This window comes from Hemibagrus wyckioides, linkage group LG05 (genome assembly GCF_019097595.1).
Source record: "Hemibagrus wyckioides isolate EC202008001 linkage group LG05, SWU_Hwy_1.0, whole genome shotgun sequence".
Taxonomy (NCBI): domain Eukaryota; kingdom Metazoa; phylum Chordata; class Actinopteri; order Siluriformes; family Bagridae; genus Hemibagrus; species Hemibagrus wyckioides.
The window spans coordinates 18718569-18740409 of record NC_080714.1 but is presented as its reverse complement, the minus strand read 5'-3'; the positions used below and the strand labels follow the sequence as shown (position 1 = coordinate 18740409).

The window sequence follows — 21841 nt, the reverse complement described above, 5'->3', positions numbered from 1 at the left end:
GGCCGCCCATGACCCTGTCACCGGCTCACCACTGTTCCTTCCTTGCACCGCTTTTGATAGATACTGACCACTGCAGACCGGGAACACCCCACATGAGCTGCAGTTTTGGAGATGCTCTGATCCAGTCGTCTAGAATTTCCATCACAATTTGGCCCTAATCAAACTCGCTCAAATCCTCACGCTTGTCCATTTTTCCTGCTTCTAACCAATTTGATCATCCCAAAATGTTAATATACTGCACACAGTTTACGTAGTATACTCAGAGGCTGGTATATTACACAATGATATTCACTTTGGACCCAATAATACGGCCTCATTCTTGTGCAGAGGATTTTCGGTTATCATCACCAAAAATATTCAATTAAATTTTATTTTATTTTATTTGTACGTTTTTAACAATGGACATTATATTGGACGTTATAATGGACATTACATTCTTGTCCCATTTGTTTTATAAATGCCATTCCACTAAACTCGAAAGCATCTTTAGAGCGAAATAAATATTTACAAAAGACTAGATTCTTGGGTATTATTAAGTAGGTAAATGTGTGCATTTTTAATTAGACATTTTCAACTGGGAAGAACAGATTATGATATCTTTTGTTTTAAAAAATGTTTTCCCTTATGTATTAAAGCCATCACAGTCAGTATAAATTCTAATGTGGCATATTTGTGAAAAAGGTCTTATTTTCTTTATAGTCAAAAATAGATTTAAATGAAAACAGAACAAAATAGTGATAAAAAACACATTAAGTTAGCTGCTAAAAGCTGTCAGATAGAAATGGTAATTTGTAAAAAGAAGCTATTGTTCCTGCAACATAATTTAAAAGTAAATACATATACAGTTTTAAAGTCTCTGTGATTAAAGCAGTCAATCAATAGCAAATTAGCATTAGGATTAAAAACACGGTTTCCCAAAATTGTTCTTGGACCAAGGTCCTAAACTGGTCTCATATTATTAGATATATTTTCATAACTGAAGTATTGCTATGACAATGAGTTCAACTTGGGGTCAGGATTTGGGAATGAATGTGAGTTCATCAATATTTTAGATATGACAGATTTAAGATATGCACAACACCTTGACCCTGTTATATGTTGTGAGTTCAAATCCCAGGGCCACCAAGCTGCCACTGTTGGACCCGTAAGAAAGGCCCTTAACCCTCAACTGCTCAGTTGTATAAAAGAGATAAACGTAAGTCAATCTGGATAAGGGCATCTACCAAAGGCAGAAATGCCTGTGCAGATTTGACCCAAATCGTTACTTTCTGCATTGTTAATTCTCTTAGTAATTAAATCTTATTCATTCTTGCCTCTTCCTTTAATCCATATCACTGTACTACAATGATTCCCCTGCTATTTTGTTGGCTTTAACCTTAATTTTTCCATTTGTAAATAGGACATATTATATAAAACACTCAAGCAAACCACCAGACAGAACCACAACAGAATATAATTCACTGTCAAGTTCAAATACCTTCCACTTAATATTTCTTTCTTAATATTTGACATACTGCGACGGGGGGAAAAAATGGCTGCAGAAATTGCCATCATCAGCTGTTCCTTTCAAAATTGCCATGTCCCTCATGAATGATAGCCTACTGTCTGTCTCTTATATGAATTCCTGGACTATTGGAGCATAGTTTAGAGACTGTGTGCCATCAAGCACAATCAAGTCAGACCCTATTCATGTTCTATTAATGCCCCTGCTTTTTTTTTTTTTTTTATTAGCCCTTAAGTGATTGTCTGTAAGTCTGCATCTCAGGAAGGTCCAACCTCACACGTGCTCTCTTGCTATTTCCCAGGTTACCTAGCTTCCTGTTAGAAGAGCTTCTCAAATAAGACAATGATTCTTTTTTTTAGCTTTTGTATAGAAAACTATTGGAAGCAACAGAACAGCAAGCGTGGACCTAACAGTCCTAACTAACAGTGGTTAGTAATTCTGCTGGACGTTACTGAAAAATGGAAAGGCTGTCCATCATGTGGTGTCATTTCTTGTCATCAGTTAGACGGTTCCATAAATATGTATGTCTTTGATAAGGTTGTTGATTTATATGAGCAATGTCAAGTGATTGAAATATGTGCAAATTCAAATTCTTTTTTGTTTTTGCGTCCCCAGCGAACGTTCAAGTGCTATAAGTTGCCAGCCTACTCAAGCACAGAAGAGTGTTTCAGAGCATGCTGAATCTCTGCGGGTATTCTTTTGACAATTATGATGTGCCTGCAGGAGCTGAATCTGCCTTTTCTTCCTCATCTCTCCACTGCGCCGTTCCTGTCATCACTGAACAGATAATTTAATCAACACATCAATCACGCAATTCATGAGCAAAGTTCAAACTATGCACAAGAAAAGTACGGTCCACTTCTTGATCCTCACATTTTTTAATTGGTTCTCCTGAGATGCAATGGCTTTTCATATCAAAATCAGATGTAGCCCCATTTAATGTTTCACTCAACTCACCAATATCTCATTATATCAGACAAAAGTTTACTAAATGGTTTAGCCTTTTGGGTTCTTCATTTATTGTCCAACACATATTGAAAGATACACAAGAAAATCAAGTTAATATTATTGTATGTGTATGTGTGTGTGTGTGTATTTCCTTTGGGAACTCTGTTTTTTTTGGTAGTATACAGGGAAACCCTTTTTAACTGGACCGTTTGGGGACAGTGTGCATGTAGCCACTCCGCAAACGACAGGTCATGCATGGAGAAAGGCGTCCGCAGGGGAGACCAGGCTTCGAGCAGGCTTCAGGAAGACACATAGAGTCACTATGGCGACAGCAATCAGATGCCTCCTGGGACCAGAGCGGACAGAAGAGCAGGGATGAGAGACAGCTGACACTGAAATCAAGCAGCAGACTCCACGAATCATGTGGCAACCAATCATGGTACCCATGCACATATATACACATCCACACACTTTCATGCAGGCATGCTGGGGCACACAGAAATATATAATTAAAAAAAAAAGAAAAAAAAACAGCTCCATTAAAAGAACATGGCACTGTGCCCCCTCGCTTTCTCTGTCTTGCCATTGGCTGCAGTCCACCCTAACAGATGGGCTGGTGTCACTAGGCTGCTATTAACTGGACACTTGCCTCTCCTATGGCATGGAGACCAAAGCATGCTGCACTATACGCAGTGAGAAACTCACCGAGTTGGCTGCATTCGCACCCAAAATATCATTTTTAAACCACCTTAGAAACGTTTGTTTCTTATTTAAAGCGATTTAATGTAGATAATAAAAAATATTCCATTTTTACAGATTTTTTTTTTAAGTGCCATGCAATCTCTTAGTAACTGCTCAGTATTAGATCATCATGCTGTATCTGTGAATCAAGTCTGACCTCATAGCTTGTCATTGATATTTTGAGATAATGACCAAATCACATTAAAATGAGGTCATTTCTTTATATTCACAGCCTGAGCGCATGCATCAGCCTAGTAAAAAATAAATAAATAAATTAAGTTAATAAACGACACTACAAAGGAACAGAGTTGCCATATAGTATACGTGAATAGTTGCTAACAGATAAATAGCAGAAACATGTTTATTAGGCTACTTGTAGTCTGTCGATTTTTAGCAGTTTTTACATTGTAAGGAAAAATGCAGTTTTGTGTTGCTTTAAAATCAACAATCAATAAGAAAACTTATTACTTAGACTAGTCTTAAACTAGTCATGATAGGGAATAACATGTTTACCTTATTCACACTCAACTATCAGTAAGCTTTACTAAATTCTTCAAAATTTATTGTAACTAGCATTTGCTTTCATTCGAGATGCGAGGCATTTCCATTGTTTCCATTGTATGCATTTATTAAATTAATGAGGTAAGGTTATTATTCTTCTTTAATTGGTTCCTATGGATGAAATAAAGCTGGAGTACAAAGCATGGTTAGATTATATAATGGTGTATACTGATATAGCTGTATACAAATAATGCTGATGCAGAAGGTGACTATTTTATTTAAATTTAGGCTTTTCTTATTCAATAATATATTGTTGTTTTTGAGCTGTTGTTGTCGATGATGCAATGAAACCTTCCTATTTCCCTGAAACTGAAATTTCATTGAAAGTGAAATAGAATTCAAAATGTCTCTGAAGTCAGTAGTCGAGCAGCAGTAGAAAAGCCTCTTCTTCTGTCTTCTATGTGATTTTGGCCTTGTGTTAATACATCCTGAAGCGCAAGTCAACATAACCCGCCACTTCACACCATTTCATATATACGTCTATATTTCTGCAGGAATATTTCTGCTTTTTCGAACGACGCCTAATCACCCCAGAGGCATGGCTCTTGTTGCGAGAGTGTTGTTAATGTTCTTGCTGCATTAAAGCAGAGTGCAGAGTCTGCGTAGATCAAATGTAGCCGAAGCGAGAAGGGTAGGTGAAAATGGAGTCGAGAGCGGGCCAAACATCTTGCGCACCCTCCGAGCAGCAGGAGCACTGAGCCGAGCCCGACGCTCGGGAGCAAGGCACCGGCAAGAAAGCAGATGTGCCCGTGTTACATTTGTTAGAACAGTCTTCTCACCTTGTGGTAACACTGCGAACTGTAGCTGCAGGAGAGCGTGATCACCAGAGAGAGATGGAGAGAGAGAGAGAGAGACAGAGAGAGAGAGGGAGAGAGCGTGAGGGAGGAGGGGTAGGAGAGAGAGAGAGAGAGAGAGAGGGAGAGAGAGAGACGGGAAGGGAGGGAGAAGAAGGAGAGAGAAAAAGAGGGATAGGGTCGAGGGGGAGCTAGAGAGAGAGGAGTTTAAACTAAGAGCTATGTTTTGGGACGGAGTAATCTGCTAGAGAGCAGTGTGTGGATCGGAGCGCATTGTGCGAGTGAGTGTGCGGGGGACAGATAAGGAAAGAAGCCCGCCAGACCGGCTGCTTGTTTTAATGTGCTGACTCTGGGGAGATAAAAAAAAAAATATTGACTCTTCAGTTGTGTGCCGTGAGCCAGGGCACGAGCTGCACATTTAACAGAGGTGCACCAAAAACAGGGCGTGAAAGCGGACAAAACACATCCAAGCAAAACAGTCCATTTAGAGGATTTTTCCCTCCCTTTCTCCTTTTTTTTTTTAAATCCGTTTCCTTTTTCTTTGGCTGGGACTGTTCCCCGTTTCCGGTAGAGACAGTGCAAAAGGAAGGGAGACTTCCACTGACGGACAACCACTAGAGCAAGCACACAGAGGCGAGAGGACAAAAAAGAAACAGTTGCTGATAACCAAGATGTTCGAAATCAGCCGAACCCTGAACGCCGCCTTGTTGAGCAATGAGGTAAAGCCACGCGATTTGCTTCTTCCTTCACCTCGCTTCTCTCAGTGTGTGCGTGTGTATGTCGCCAACCATCCCCTCGGGTGTGCCGTTCTGTGTGTCTGTGTTGTATTAACGTACCCATGCTTATAGAACGTGGCAGCTGCAAGGGCTGAGCTTCATGTCCAGGGACAGAGTGAGTGTGTAGTAGGTTTAGATCCAGGGCTGTTTAAGGATGGAGAGAGAGCCGCACCGCTCTCTGTAATACATGAGAGCCTAGACTCGCCGTCTCTCTCCCACCACACACACACACACACACACACACACACACAATCATTTCATTTTCTCATTTACTCAAAGCAAGATGGTTCTAACTGCTGAGCTTGCTTGATGACTCGCCCATCTGGGGCTCACACTGTGTGTGCATGTGTTTGTGAGCGTGTGGGTGTGTGTTTGTGTGTATCTGTGTGCGCGTGTGTGTACGAACGTGCTAGCACGAGCGTGAACGAGAGCACACGGCTGCCTACCGCTGTAGCTGTCCACCCTTCTCACTCTGTCCTCTCATCTATATCCTTCTTTCTTTTTTGCTCCCTCTCTTTTTACCATTCTTTTTTTTTCCTCTTTCCCCCTTTTCCTCTTTTTTTTTTGTTTCTTTGTCTCGTCCTGTGTGTGATCGTGCACCTTGCAAGCAGTATCTGAAGATGATGGTAAGGTACTCCCAGTACTCGGCACTAGCCCAGGCTGAAGGCTCCGTCCCAGGCATGGGCTCCCTGCTTTTACCCCACGATCCATCCAGCCAGCCGGGGGCCAGGTCACTGGGGGTAAGAGGATAGACAGATGCGTGTGTGTCAGAGAATGAAAGAAAAAAAAATAGTATTGTTAAAAGGAAGTTACTCAATTTAGGCAAATGAGTGCAGCCCTGAGGCTTTATTAGCAACTGCTTTCATGCTTTCTTGTGTAATGACTATTTATATCGCTAACATTAACAGCAGTGACAGAAAGAGAGGGAACAGCTACTGACTACTACTTTGTGCATGCGGTTTTTTGTTTATACTTTGTGTGTGAAACCGAAAGCATGTGTGTATCTTAGCGTGGGTGTGTTTGTGTATGCATGCAACTAGTCGTATTGGGAAATGAAAGGTTGCTTGTAGGTGAAGCATAAGTGGATTGCACAAGACATGTCCTTGAATTTCTAAACTTTTTTTTTCCAGTGATCCATCTTTGTGCACAAGACCCTTTTAGAGTGAGGCAGCTTGTTGAAGTGAAAGTGTTTCAGCATGCTGCATTGTGGGACAGCATTTCATAATACGTTCATATGTTCTTTTTACGGAAGTGCATTTGTCAATTTTATGCTATTTTAGCTATTTGACAGTTTTCACTTTTCAAAATCACTCGATTTTTCGACAGATCTGCAAATGCTCAAAGCATTGTAACACATACAGGAATCCAATACACAACTGAAAATGCAATACACTACAACAGGTCGCTTGCTATCTTAATCAGAATCGTTTCATTCGGACCGAATGAGAACTGCGCTACAAAACCCTCTTATTTTCTGTTAGTTGCATTATAACAGTGTCAACTGATTTAGTGCCTCAGGTTATGAGAGCAGATTTTGATGAGGAAAAGAAAGCCAGTGCAGTGCAGGAAAGCCATGACAGACTGGTACGGTATGTGACGGTCGATTAAAAGTAAATCCCTGACTCGGTGCATTAAATCGACATGAAGCTGTGGGTGTCTAATCTGTGATGGGCTCTCGTTCCCCACAAAACAGGATCAGCCTGCCTGAAGCTGCAGCACTTTCTTACACAAAACACCGCAATAGTGACTGTGCTGGAGCTCCTCTGCCAACGCACACACACACACACACAAGCATGCTGTGATGGCCTGACGTGTGTTTGGCTTAAGAAGCAGCTAAGCAGTGTTTACCAGAGACAGAAGATACTGACATCCTTACTTGAAAACCCTTATGTGCAAGTGAGTTTGTTCGCCTTGTTGTGTTTCCTAAACACAGCAGAATTGTTATTATTGTCTTTAATGATTTTTCCCCCTCCATTTAGTTTGAAGAAATAAATCGATTAAACCGAAATAATAACAAACAAACAAAAAAATGAAACTGTTTCAATAAGAATCGTCCTCTAATGTTTCTAGCCATGGGTTTATGTTATAAATTCAAATTTTGCTGAAGAAAGCAAGCCAAGCATCTCCAGCTCAATCAATACATCATAAATTAGTAAAAGTACGAGAATGCTTTGCATGATTTATGCCTTCGCATGGGAAATGGGCAGAAAGAAAAATCCTTTCTATTATCTGAAAATTAGTACACAGATGGAGCTTACTAAAATATAATAAAGCCATTATAAAGCTTTTGCTTCCTGTTATTCATTCACTGTTGGGCACTAATGCACCAAACCCTCTAAGAACTCTAAAATATCCAGAACATTCCTAATGAATGAAACCATTCAGTGATTTATTGTCGAGGTGCTCAGGAATGTGACTGTGTAGTCGGATATGCTATGCTGAGCATCAGCACAGCGAAAAAGAAAGAAATCGTATACACAATTCTTATATTTAAACGTGTTTCAGATAATTAAGCGGGTTAAAACAGACCATCGTTACTGTGATTAATGGTACCTTCATTAAGTGAAGCCAGATCATTTGCATACATTAGAACAGTGTGAGGCGGGAGGTAAGAGGCTATCTGCGAGCGTGCTTCATGAAGCAGACACATATTTCCAGCAAATTAATGCACAAGCTTTTTATATGCATTAGACTGTGCTCAGAGAGCATGTAAAAAAAAAAGCATGAAATCTAAAATATTTGATATATACGAGTCCACTGTGTGCATAATTATATTTATTATATATATATATATATATATATATATATATATATATATATATATATATAATATGTATATACTGAGACAGAGAGAGACAGCATAATATCAATGCGATATTCAGAATTTTAGTTACAAATATATGTACATCCATCAACCAGGATAAAACAGAGAGTGTGTAATTATTAAAATGAATGGAGCATTGAAAGAATCAATAAATCACAAGTGCATCATGATAATGAAGCTGCCATTAATATACAGTGTTTGAGCAAAAAGCAGTTCATTAGCGCAGCAGCTAATGGCTGCCGCATTAGAACACCGTGCCATCCCAGCTCACGATTTCACTGAAAGCTGGCGAAACACTCAAATGGCATTCGATCAGGAGCAACAAATACAGAGTCTTTTTTTTTTTTTTTTGGATGGAGAGCTGGTGACACATGACCGGTGCTCTGCATGCTGTGCTACATTGAGCATAGTTTGATTCCCAGCACTGGTAGATATTCAACATGGAAAGGCAAATGTTTCCGAAAGAGCGGAAAGAAGCAGTAATGGGAAATGTGTCGTGATGAAAACACGGTGCCAAAAGGCGAGCGGTCGAGTGGATGGACAACGCTGCATATAGGATACAAACTGCATGTGGGTTTTTTTTTCTGTTTTGAAAAAGTGTGATTCTGATGAGGAAATTCATTCACGCACGCACGGTGCTCTTTTATAGCTCTTCCATCTCACTGGGTGTGTGTTTTTGTTTTTTTCTAACTTCATTTTCAGCCATTCTGAGAAGGTTATGATTTCCCCTAAACTCATTTGAAGGAGCAGAGAGGCAAGCGGTGAGGTGGGGGAATTGTGGAGCGATTGGCAAATGTCTGTTGGCAGTGTTCGAGACAGGCAGGGTCAGCTCTATTTCACAACAGTGATTAGCTCGGCCCATCTGCCGGGCCGAGCGGCTCCTCCTGCTGTGATTGCACTGTTTCTCTGCTTAATGTAGCCCAGGAAATTAGTTCATTTGTGCTGCTCAAGCCCAGGCCCACTGATCCACGACCAGGTGCGGCATTCTACTGCGCACAAAGCCGCAATAAGTGTGTGTGTGTGTGTGTGTGTGCATGTGTGTGGATGCATTTCTACGTGCAAGAGAGGCAAAGCATCCAGGGAAGCAGACTCATCAACTACGCCAGCATTTTAGCACAATAGTGGTAGATTGCGCTCGATCATGTTCCTGCATGAAAATAGAGTTTTATTTTTGGGGGGATTTTAGGAGGCGTTTCATTGCAGTTTAATCATTTTCATACCCATCAGCATTACACCAGTATCTTTAGATATATATAGATATCAATTTTTCTGAAGCTAAATGATAATCATTATACTTAATTTTCCTTTTTTAATGAAAAAGAAAAAACACAACATGTGACTCTCAGTGTCCAGTTATATTACATCATGTGATATCTAACACTCTTTGGCAGAACATACCTTGATTTTAAATGACAGGAACAAGAAGCAACTATTAAAGCTGTAGGTCAAACACAGGTCACTAAACACACACACACACACAAGTGTGAACATCACAGGCGGATGAACAGCAACTCCAGAGCCGTGAAATGGCATTAAAGAAGTCCCTATTATTCGCATCACATAGCCCTCCTTTCGAATACAATTTAAGCACTACTTAAGGACTTAGTACTCTAGTTTAAGACATCAAAGCTGGCGTGAATGAACTGTGTTGTAAAATAGTAATGGAAAAAAAGAGCACCAGTCCTAAAAATCAGTCTGGCCGAACTACAAAGTAACGATTCATTTCTCAAGATTGTATCAGTGCAATCACCTGACTGCTCAGTCTCCTCCATAAACGATTTATCCTCTCTTCTTTCAATTACGCTGAACGACAGGAAGTCGCCTTCAGAGCTGGTGAAGGTCTGCTGGACAGCAGACACAGACAGAGCTTGAACTAGAGCTGGAAAACACAAAAAAAATGTGTGAATCTTTCATTTAATTAATACTTAACTTAGTGAAGGATAAAAAGTTCAACAGTGTTGCTATTCTTAAAAAACAAGGGAGTGAGATAAAATGAGAGATGTTCGATAAAGAGATTTGCTGAGCTGGAATTGGTCAGTGTGCGGTGGGGAGCAGGTGTCCAGCCAGGCAGAGTGAGAAACAGAGCAGCCTACTCCAGTCCAACTCCCAATTTCCTGAAGGAGACAGGTGGCATGTACAGGAGCGACGGCCCTCTATACAGCGCTAATCGGAGCGAGAACCTGAAATTATCGGATGATGAATCGCAGAGCAGCAGATTACAGTTCAAAACACTGCCTCGCTTTCATTTTGCCGCTGTTTGCACTGCCGTAGCACTATCTGGCTGCTGTCGATGAGGACGAAAGGGAGATGGCTGGATGCCATGAAAAGCTTTGAATTAGACAGCTTTTTCCCCTCCTCTCTCACTCTTTGAAAAGAAAACAAAGGGAGCAGTGACTGAGAGAGGGGTCAGCATGGTGTATGCAGGTACCTTGACCTGGAAGAAAAAAGCCTGTGATTTCAGCAGCAACAGGAGGGCAGTAGGTGGGCAGGAGGGCTCTAAAGGAAAAGATACACACCCAACCAAACCCACACACACACACACACACACACCTAATGTAGTATTTTCTTCTGTAATTACTGTGATAAAAATGAAGATAATAAAAGTAAAATCATTGACAAGTGAAAGCTTTGTGATATAACACTGTCATCAAAACATAGATTACACAAAGGGAAAATCTATAAAAAAGGAATTGCTTTTGTCGTACCAATACTCTAGCGTGCAAATTGTAAATTACTGTTTAAAATTTAGGGGTGTTTCTTTTTTTGTTTTGGTTTTTTTTAATGTTCTTACATAATTACAGTTCCTAGTTAATCCAGCTACCCCGGTGTGATATTGTTCCCTGATAATGTAAGCCTAGTGAAATTGTTATGATTATTTATTGTCTTCTATCCTATTTTACAATCCTTTTTGCTCAACAAGAAATGCTGAAGAATGAACCAGGACATGAGTGTGTGAATGCCTACTAGCTGTTTTACCCGAGCCTGCATAAATACTGTAATTAACATTTTTTGTTAATTGAAGACAAGCTAAGCAAAAGGGCTGCACTGTATAGAAAATCAGCTTCTCATTAATCAACTCTCTCTCTCTCTCTCTCTCTCTCTCTCTCGCTCAGCCTAGACTGAAACAAAGGCTGTTGTATTATCTGACTTTTGCAGTTCAGACCACTGCTTCGGATTTGGACACACCGAAAATAACACGCTAGCCTCAAAATGCAGGATAAAAAGGAAGAGGGAAGAGCAAAGTATTCTTCTTCTGTTTCTAACTTAAAGCCACAAAGCTGAACCGATCGATACACCTGCTTTTGTAGTCTAATTACCTCTCATAATCAGACAGCCATCTCAGAGCTGGATGAGTGAAGCTGCTATGACTCATAGGTTGCTGATAAAGTGATAAATGTAGCCAGCGCCTGAGTGATCGGCTCCGCCCGAGAGCTGACACGTTGACAAACGGCGCTGCTTCCGCTAAATTGATAGATTCTTAGTCTATACATTTTATCGATCTACTAATTGTTGGAAGGGGGGGGTTGTGGTGGTGGTGGTGGTAGGAGGGGTTGTAGATTGGAAGCGCTCGCCGTCTTGAATAAAAGATGGATGTCTGTGGGATGCACCGGCTGCTGTGGAAGACCTCAGAGGCGTGGTGTTGCTTCCCTTAATCGTCCTCTTCGCAGCCCTGAGGAGCCGTTAGTCCCTGCTAGCACTCTCTTCACATTAATAATGCAGTCTCTCTAACAGCGGTATTCAGCTCTAAATGCTCCACAGTAGAGGCTGTCCAAAACATCAATAGCTGCTCTGCGATATAACCCCATTTGATGCTGGGGCAAAGAGAAAAGTTACAAATGATAATTAATCCTTACGGCATTCTTTCTAGAGCTATAGTGACTCCCCGTCTATCTCTATGGCACTATCACTTTTTTCTCCTTTTTTTTTTTTTTTGGGAGGCGAGCAGCAGTGACGGGGGTGGATGCAGGGGGAAGAGGGGAGGTGGAGAATTACTAATGCTGCTTTTTCCAGAGCTCGACATGACAAGGTGACAGAGGATGTACAAACAAGCAGAGATGGGCAGGAGGCAGGAGAGCAGAGACGCAGTCGGATACAGCTTGAATTTCCATTTAATTTCACTCCGGAGATCAGAAGGTCATAGCAAAACAACAGAGTGCAGTATTACTATGTACCAAACACAAACAATTAATTCCCAAACTCTCAGTACTGGTATTGCATGTGAAATAAGAAAGTGAAAAATAAAGCGCAGCCCTATTTAATTGTCTCAGGTCTGAGACCGTTTATTATATGCCTATTTGTGCTAAATGAAAGTTTAGAACAGATCGGTGCAGTATAAATGCAGTAATGGCTGCCACTCTTAAACTGGTTAGTGCACAAGCCTTGAGCTCCCTCCTCTGAAGGCAAGAACTGATTAAAGCCTCGGCCAGATGGACCACAGCGGTCCTCCACGTCGCACTGTAGAGCCACCGACCAGGATCAAACATAGCAAAGGCCATCCAACAGCCAAGCGTCCCAACGCCTGCGCTCTCAGCCACCGGCCTCGCATGCCACACACCATGAAGATGAACCGAAAGGACGAATTTCACTCGCTATCACCTCTGGCATAAAGTGACTCAAAGAAGAACATCGCACGGTGTATGATAGCCACCGCTCACCGATTTCTCACTATGACATTCATTCAGGCAAGACGATCCTCAGAACAGACCTCTTTAACAGACTAAAATAACCTGCTATCTTTCAAACGATTAGTCGATAAATCTTGGTTTTCGATAGAAAGCCCATCCGTTAAGGATTATAAATGTGTAGTTATAACACCGCAGCTCTGAACAAATGATGACAAATGGATGTTCTTTGGGAGTCACAGGAATTTTTCCCCATATGCTTTCAACATCTCGCTTTGCTTTTACTCCACGCATCTGAGGAGCGTGTGATTGGTTTAGGTGAACCAAGGCCAGGATCAGCAGCGTGATACACACCAGAGACAAAAGCGTGGCAGTTGTGTACTAAAGCTGTCATGATAAATTGATATGGGGTTGTGGGGCCTTGGCGAGGAGGTGACAGTTACGCTGGTTGAGCTGGCAGAAAAGGTTTACTACTGTGTTGGGCAGTGAAACAAGAACTGAAGCCACTGTCACGTTCAGACAGGAAGGCTGGAAAAGGAACGGGTACTGTAGCCTCTGAAGAAATTTTAATGCGCTTTCTGGTTCTTTCTGGTGCAACAATATCGAAGTGTGTTACACAGTCACTTTATTTGACCGGATGCACACGTGAAATTGAAATCATCAAATCGTGGCAGTGGATTGTGATAGTCACTGGTCTAAAAAGGGAGTGAGGGAGATTGTTATGGGGAACTCTTTAAATGTAATGTGTGTGAATGGGACCAGCAGGTGGGATATGACACATTCAATACACTTAAGGCTCATCATCATCATCAGAGACATCAGCAGCTGTAGCGGCGCTGAGGTGAGAGAGGGTCCGTGTTTACTAAACTGTAGCAGAAAATTAACGGCAGGTGGCTTACTGGCTTGGCCGCTGATTAGCGACGGTAGGATAGCTGTTCTTTAAATCATGGACACTATGGGGAATTGATCTTGTATTGAAAGATCGAAGGCTGGAAGGAAGTTCTGTCCGCTCGATCCGAACACTGTGTAATGCACTTCCTAACTATTTGCTCTTTAAGAACTTCACTTGTGTCTTTTAAGGCTACACGATACGGAGATAAATTGAGATTTAACTGCTATGCATGCTTGAATTAATCTGCCTTGATTAGCCACACCCATAAGAAAATATATCCTGTCTGTGATTGGTCAGAATGCTAACATAATACCAAATGAATGCTGCTCATATGTATACTGCTCAACAAACGATCTCTTTCCACATACAGTACCTGCTTTAAATCCTATAATCTATTCATTTGTTAATATCCAGATGAAAAAGAATGCGTTCCTGCAGAAGCTTTATTCTTCTTTTCTCTGAGCTCTCTCCCCCCACAGCTACATCTAAACAAAAGCAAAGCAAGAAGCTAATGAATGTACACACAGTGTTTCAGTTGATAAAAGAAGTCAATGATGCTTAAAGCTCCTCTGTGGTAAAGAAAGGACAGTTGTTGGAGAGGTTTTTAAAGGAAGCTACTGAAAAGAGAAACAGCTTCAACACAACTCGAGTTGACACCTTTAGAGGAGGTTTATAACGTTTCTCCTTCGCCATCTTAAAATAAACCTGTGATGATGGAGGGTGAAAATTGAGATGAAAAGGTATGCACTTACAAGGAAAAAAAAATGTTCACAGAGTCGAAACATTTATCACCACGTCTGTCGCATGTTTCAGCTCCACTGAGAGCTTTCTGAAACCTAGCGCAAGTCTTGTTATGAAAAGAGGAAACTGGGTGATCTGGGTACAGAACAGAAACATGTCTAAAGGTATATGCTGTTTGTTAACGTACAAATAGTGGTCAGGTTCTAAATACAAACAAGCGTCATCCGACTGATAGAAATTGCTTATTGAAAAAATGATTACAGTGTGTGTGTGTGTGTGTGTGTGTGCGAATGAGTGATTACCAGAGATTATATGTTTCTTCAGTATTTCAACAATTTATTTGCTGTTCTTCCAATTGTGCTGAATTTACGGCAGTCACCATCAGAATCTGCTCGATCTTCTGCTGGAAGAGACACAAAAAGCATTCAAGAAGTTCCTAAATTCAGGAAGAAAAGTTAGGAATCAGAAAATTAGGGAAAAACAGCAACAAGTTCGCAAGCTGGGTTAGATGTGATAACGTGAAAAGACGCAGATATTAAAAAGCGTGATACATAAATTTCCAAATTGTTAAAAATGTGTGTGTGTGTATGTGTGTGTGTCTGGATGTGGGCAGGATGGGGCAGGCAGGGTTCAATGTAATTAGTCCGATTGAGGACTGAAATGAGGCAGTGTAAGAGGAGCCTGGGGCCAGGAGTGATGTGTGTGTGTGTGTGTGTGTGTAGTTGCTTTAATTGCAGCTCAGTAGCTGGTAAGATCAGAGGTACTCCTGAAACAAAGGAGAGACACAGAGAACAAGGTGGCCATGCTATGTGGCTGGCAACGTGAACGTGTGTGTGTGTGTGTGTATGAAATGACAACCACTAAATGATGTTTTACATGCTCGGCTGTTGCTGAAACATCAGCTCTTAAGGGAATATTATGTCCTATTCCATTCCAAGTAGAAAATAATATTTCTTCCATCTTCACTAGACAAAATATGTCTCGCATCAAAACAAAAGAAAATATATTTTCAGCGTCAATTAGCTGGGGCTGCACACAAAAGGCCCTTTTACAGAATGCAAACTAAATCAATTAGTCAGGTTGTTAGCCTGTTAGTCATTTCACAGACCCCTTCTGCTTTAATGGCTTTTTGACAGCTGATAAATGATGTCATTTACATTAGCTAGCCTGTTTTAAGACTGTTCAGCTTGTGGTCATGAATCGTGCCGTTCACACACAATACAGGATAACAGAGCAAATCGGGCAAAATGGCCGACACACCGTATGACACACCGAAGGAGGTCTATTAATTTGTGTGCATTTAACTATGGTAGGCTTCGTACTGCATGTGTGCAGACACAATGATTGAAATTTATTACGGCAGAAGCACAGCAAGCATGCAGACCCACTCACACACACACGCTCACACATACACAAACACAAGCATGTAGGAGTGGAGGCAACCGCTGAAGTCACAGCTTCCATGTTCTCAAGGCCGAGCCTCTCAGCGTGGACGGAATGCCATTCTAATCCCTCACTTCTCTCGCTCCATCTGTCCCTGCTCTGCAACTGGTCAGACACACACTGAGAGAGGAACACACTGATCGCATGATTCATACAGAGCCCTTTCCTCCTTCGACGTCGCTTCTCAAAGTCTGCCTCAAGTGCATGCTGTTGCAATTCAGTACGAATGACAGATTTAAAGGAATGCTAATTTTACAACATTGTAAATTCTATCATTTTGTATATAACATACATGACAACAGTATACTGAATATGACAAAGCCAGGTTTGGCTTATTAATAAAGCAGTTTAGACACTATTTTTGTTTCTATAATAGCACTGTTCAATTCGAATATGAATGATCAGACACGACAAATCCAGATCTGGTGTCTTATTACCTTCAAAAGAGGAAAAAGTGAGCTGCTATAGCATAGGTAATAACCTGTCTGGTGAACATTGCATTAAATATAACTATAAGTAATTAAAAAGCATGATGTCATTCATTAATACATTGCAGTATCAGAGTCAAAACAAACAAAAACATGTGCTGTTAGAGGAAAGTAATCCACTTCAAGGTGGGAACAGGAACTCTGCTTTGCGTCTGGCAATATAAATGTGTTCATTTAACAGCAGGTGTCATTGTGATTCTCTGTACTTATCAGTGTCAGTGATAGCTACATGGATTTACAGGTGATGAAAAATACAGAACGAAGACACATTGGTCACAGAACCCTCATACACTGAGAAAAATTCACCAAATAATAAATAACTTAACAAAAACAATTGGTCATAAGTATACAAGTAGGTCAGGAGTGGACAGATATTTTAAGTATTCACCACCGGTTTTCCTTAATCCATACCGCATGGACAAGGAACCCTGTATCCAGAACACACACTGTAAGCTTGCTGTTATTAGCTGGCTACTCAAATCGTACAAGAGTTGAGTGAATTTCGACTCGTTCTGCTTTTGGGTTAACAGCGCTGCGGAGTTTGGAGGCAGTGGAGAAGCACTATGATGGCTCCTATCAGTAGCTGGCACACTGCAGATTTGTGAACTCACATAGAGGTTAATGGACTAACTCAAGTTTGTATGAGCTGCTATGAGAGGGGCCCTTGTATAATTAAATCAAACCTGCATGTGATTAAAACAATAAGCAGGCTGCTTTCCTCATGTTTATGAGCGTTGCTGGGAGGTTGGTGAAAAATGAGGTATTTTCCACCGATAGTTTCCACATTTAGCCTTTAAAAATGAAAGCAATAACAGTGAAAATACAAGATTAAATATAACATCGTGATACAAATTGTGTTCCTTATTAAAATGTAAAAATACAGACAGTATTAGATGTCTTATCTAGGCACAAAAACAGTCATTTTAGGCACAGCCTGAAGGGAATATTGATTTGTTTTTTTCATGGGTTTGACTTGGATAATAGATTAGATTACAACTGGATTAGTTGTTAAATTATTAGCCTAATTAATTGGCTAGGCTTATTTAAACTGAATATATTTATTTTAGCAGTCAAGTTTTTATGCTAATCAGCATCACAAATGAAATGTACTGTGAACAGTGTAATATACTGTGCAGTCAGTGGACAAAAAAACCCAAACAAATATGGCTTGTGGTAAAAAAAAAAAGTATTCATGTAGTATGTAGCAACGGTCTTTTAAATGATACGGCCTCAGACTGCCAAAGATCATAAACTGGCAAAGATCATTAGATAGCTTAATAGGGACCTCCAAGAACTGTGAAACAGATTAAACAGATTTCCATCTATGTAAAAGAGGTTGCTCCATGGTGCTGTGGACAAAACAAAAGTGCATTCCGAATGAAAGAGTACTGTAACATATTGAAATTCGCAACCAAAATGATTTACCATTACTACAGCAAACATACTTTGTTATATCTGGCCATGAGGTCCTTCCAGTGTTTGGGTCCTCTCTTCCGATTCATTGCAGACAGCGAAATATTTTCAAGACTGCAGGGCTGATGTGGAAAGTGTTCGTTGTCGGTGATGCGCAGCTCTGTCACTGTCACTTCTCCAGACACATCAAGTCCTTGAATAAATGGCATTGTCAATTGCCAGTCATGCCAACACACACATTCAATTTCGGTAAGCATGGGATGATATTTCCTGCAACGATACCGTTCATTTTTTTTTTTTATTCGCTTCAGGCTGTTCTAATCTGCTTCAGCACCAGTCAGTTCAGTTTTCTCTCTCTCTCTCTCTCTCTCTCTCTCTCACTCATTCTCTCTCTCTCTCTCTCTCTCTCTCTCTCTCTCTGTTCTGACTCATTCTTCTTCAGTCCATTCTTTGCTTCTATATTCTGGTTCAAAGTGCTATGGCTCAGGGTCATTTAGGAAATCATCAGCCTCTTGATATGCTCGTATTGTGACATTTTTCAGAGTAAGGAGTGTAAATAAACATAAACTACACTGACTAAACACTATAGTAACAACACAAAAGAGCATCATGGTTTAGGGGCGGAGTTTGCACCTCCAACCAGAGGATAGGAGCTCATTAAAAAAAATCTATACCAAACACTTCAGAAGACAATAGAAACATATTACGTAATTACATATGGACATTTTTTTCGCTATGGAATGAATAATCTAAAAACACATTATGCAACTATAATTTCATGCAGCCTTAAAGGAAAAGTTGTTAAAAATTCCCCTTTAATAACCCTTTGTTTTTAATGTGGCAGTAAGTTATCACGTCCTGTGAGCTTCAGCAGTGGATGTACAGCCTGAAAGCATGAAGAGCTGAATGTAATAGGGCTATAGAAACGCCAGGGTCTGCAGTTACTTGTGTTTTTGTCACTTCAAGGTTAAGGTAAATGAAATACTATCAGTCATCTCAGTGTTTAGGTGAGTATGACTGTATAGGAAGGTCTAAATGCGGTGTGTCGCACTAAATTAAAGACGTGTAATCTATATTCCTGTTAGCTCTAAAAAAAAAAAAAAAAAAACTCATGGCATCTGTATATTAATTCGTGGACACACATTTATTTACAGAGAGGGGAAAAAAACAAAAACAAAAACAAGCAGCATGTCACGAGGCTCGTAATAACCTGAGACTGCAGACAAATGTGACTTTCCTGCAGTCCTACCTGCACGCGCACGGATGGGAGGCCCGGCTGTCTCGCCACTGGGAAGCGTGTTTCATATTTCATACGCTCACTGGGCCCTGATGCCAACAGTCATTCTTATCCAGCCGGCTGAACACCGGGGGACGTGAAGCTTTTGTGTTTCTGTAGGTACGGAGCAGGTTCAGAGACGATAAGCGCAGAACTGTAATTCGTTTTCCAGCCCCATGATTTGCTCCTATTGTATGAGCACAGCGGCGCGATAAATCCCCTTCCGCATTAAATGACACCTCAGGTATTTTCCTCCCGCAACTTTCTCCCACCAAAATTCAGGCTACGTCCCAAATCGCAAACTACCGTGCTGAAGAGTATGTCAAAAGAGCACGCAATCTGTGACTGGGACTTATTCTTATTTTTGTGTGGTAGTGTGTCCCCTGACGGCCTGTTGCACATGTAAAACAAAGTGTAGAGTGCTTGTTCTGGGTCGGAAACGTGTTTGTAATTGGGATCCATCTGTTTGTATTAGAAATGATGGCATTAATAATGGGAAAAGTCACGATTTGCTTTCTTTCGGTGTAAGAAAGCATTACGCAGTGGCTCGTGGGGAACCCGAACTGATGGAGACAGCAAATAGGTTTTGTCAGCAGTGGGAGCCCTGGCACTACAGAGCCCGGAATATTTTATAATGTTTACAACACGTGGTGCAGTGGGGGTAGAGGGGGGACTGAGATTAGACACACACACACACACACACACACACAAATACATACACAAACACATGTATACAGAATAATATATATATATATATATATATATATATATATATATATATATATATATATATATATATGTATATATATATGTATATATACATATATACATATACATATATATATATATATATATATATATATATATTCTAAATTATTCTTTATATATTCTAATATATTCTAAATTATTCTTTCGTCTTTTCGATAGATAGATAGATAGATAGATAGATGGGACGAACGAATAAATTAGAATAAACAAATGGCCATATATTTTGGCATATTAAATCATTGTTCGATCTCTTACTATATTATATGCTTTGAGCTTTGAACACCTTTTGGCCCTTTTTCAATTACCACGTTAATGAAGGAGTGGTTGTCCCATCAATTCCGCGCATGCGCGCATCACTTTTGCGCACCCATAAATTCTTGCTTCTTCACAGCCTATTTTAATGCTGTAGGCGTTTTCTGATCATAAAAAAATAATGTTTAAAAAAATGCTACCTGTAGTTTCTTGCTGGAAGCATTCTGTAATAAAGTAACAGTGATTAAGTGGACGGAAAAATATATACGCTGCCGCAGGATACTTTGATAAGATAAGACAAATCGTAGGAGCACACAAGATGTCCATTCTCAATGAGTGTATGTTCCAGGTGGCTGCCTATTGTTTAGTATAGGCAGTTAAAGCCTTCATTTTATACACGCTATAGTAAAATAGTATAGGGAGTAGGTAACCTTGTTAAATCGTATTAAAACAGTGGTTATAAAGTAGCACGCCTTTGTAGAGTGTGTTAGGATATGTGGATGAAGCCGTATATACCGGTGTCCCCGCGGACACGCGCCGTTCACTCTTCCCTGGGCGCGAGCGCGCCACCCCTTCTGTGTCTGCGCGCAGCCAATCAGATTTCACACGCGCCTGGCAGGGCGCTCCTTAAATGGTGTGAAGGAAATGGGATGCTCGCACTAGCTCTCTCGATTTAGGCAGGGCGCTGTATAGGGTTTTTATTTGTTTTGTTTTGTTTATCGTTTTTATTTCCCGTTTCATTTCCGCGCTGCGTTCCGGAGAGGACAGAAAATCTCTGCCACGCGCAAGCCGAAATTTCCTGCCGCACGAAACCCACGCCACGGTCTCATTTATTGTCTGAGCGCTCCGTCAGCGTCCGACTGTCCTTGGGAGAACCTCGCCGTAACCTATAACAGCACAGACAAGTCCTCCCGACTCCCTTTTACTCCAAGTGTCAAAGCCCGGAAACGAGAATGGTCATGGTGAGTAACGGAGCCGATTTATTATTTATGCCGCGAAGCTTCGATTCGGCTGTTATTTATAGCATTATGATTAACATACGGTAGTAAGAAGAAAAAAAACACCGCTCCGTTTATCTCATGGTAAAATAGGTGAAAAGTTGTTTTCTGTATAATGAAATGAGGGATGAGGACAGAATATGGTGCAATTCAGTAGTCAGTATTGAACTCTCCCCAGATATGATTACAGCTCCGGTAGGCAATCGAGGTGTGTGTGTGTGTGTGTGTGTGTGGTGTAAGAGAGAGAGAGAGAGAGAGTGTGTGTGTGTGTGTGTGTGTGTGTAAGGATCTTATACAAAGAGCATGTGAGACGTACCCCAAAAATTCTTTGCTTCTCAAACCACGATTTTATTTTGTAGTATTCCTGTTTCATTTGGTGCACAAAAGCAATTCACTTTCAGTTCATACACCACATCATAGCACATGTATCTGTGACTTCTGGAATGAGCTTAAATGAGTTCACACCTGCATTTTCAAGTGCATCTAAGGATATCAGCTATAACAGAAATCAAAACATTTGAAGCATATGAAATGTTTTATTATGCCTGTTATCTAAAAAGAAGACATCCTAAAACCCTCTCTATACTTATTCCTCTCTATACTTTGTGTGTGTATATATATATATATATATATATATATATATTCATATATGTAGATATATTCAAAATACTGCAAAAGCCATAAAGGGTGTCCATTAAAGAAATCAACATGGATTGACGTTATGTAAATTATATATTAGTGCTCATTAAAATTTTAGGTGTGTGAGTGTGTCTGAAGGGGTGAGGCATCCTGCTGAAATC

General features: G+C 40.6%; 1 protein-coding gene across 5 annotated transcripts in view; it reads left to right on the top strand.

The window, feature by feature from the left end:
• Positions 1 to 4727: 4727 nt before the first annotated feature.
• Positions 4728 to 21841, top strand: part of elavl4 (ELAV like neuron-specific RNA binding protein 4) — a 67545-nt gene continuing 50431 nt past the window's right edge. For 2 of the 5 annotated variants that reach the window (XM_058390416.1, XM_058390415.1), the window contains exons 1-2: positions 4728 to 5267; positions 5936 to 6064. In XM_058390416.1, the coding sequence (XP_058246399.1) occupies positions 5220 to 5267; positions 5936 to 6064 (177 nt within the window). In that variant the 5' untranslated portion in view covers positions 4728 to 5219. Of the gene's footprint in view, positions 5268 to 5935; positions 6065 to 20699; positions 21006 to 21841 lie in introns of those variants that run through there. The other 3 variants (XM_058390420.1, XM_058390417.1, XM_058390419.1) reach the window with 3 other exon arrangements.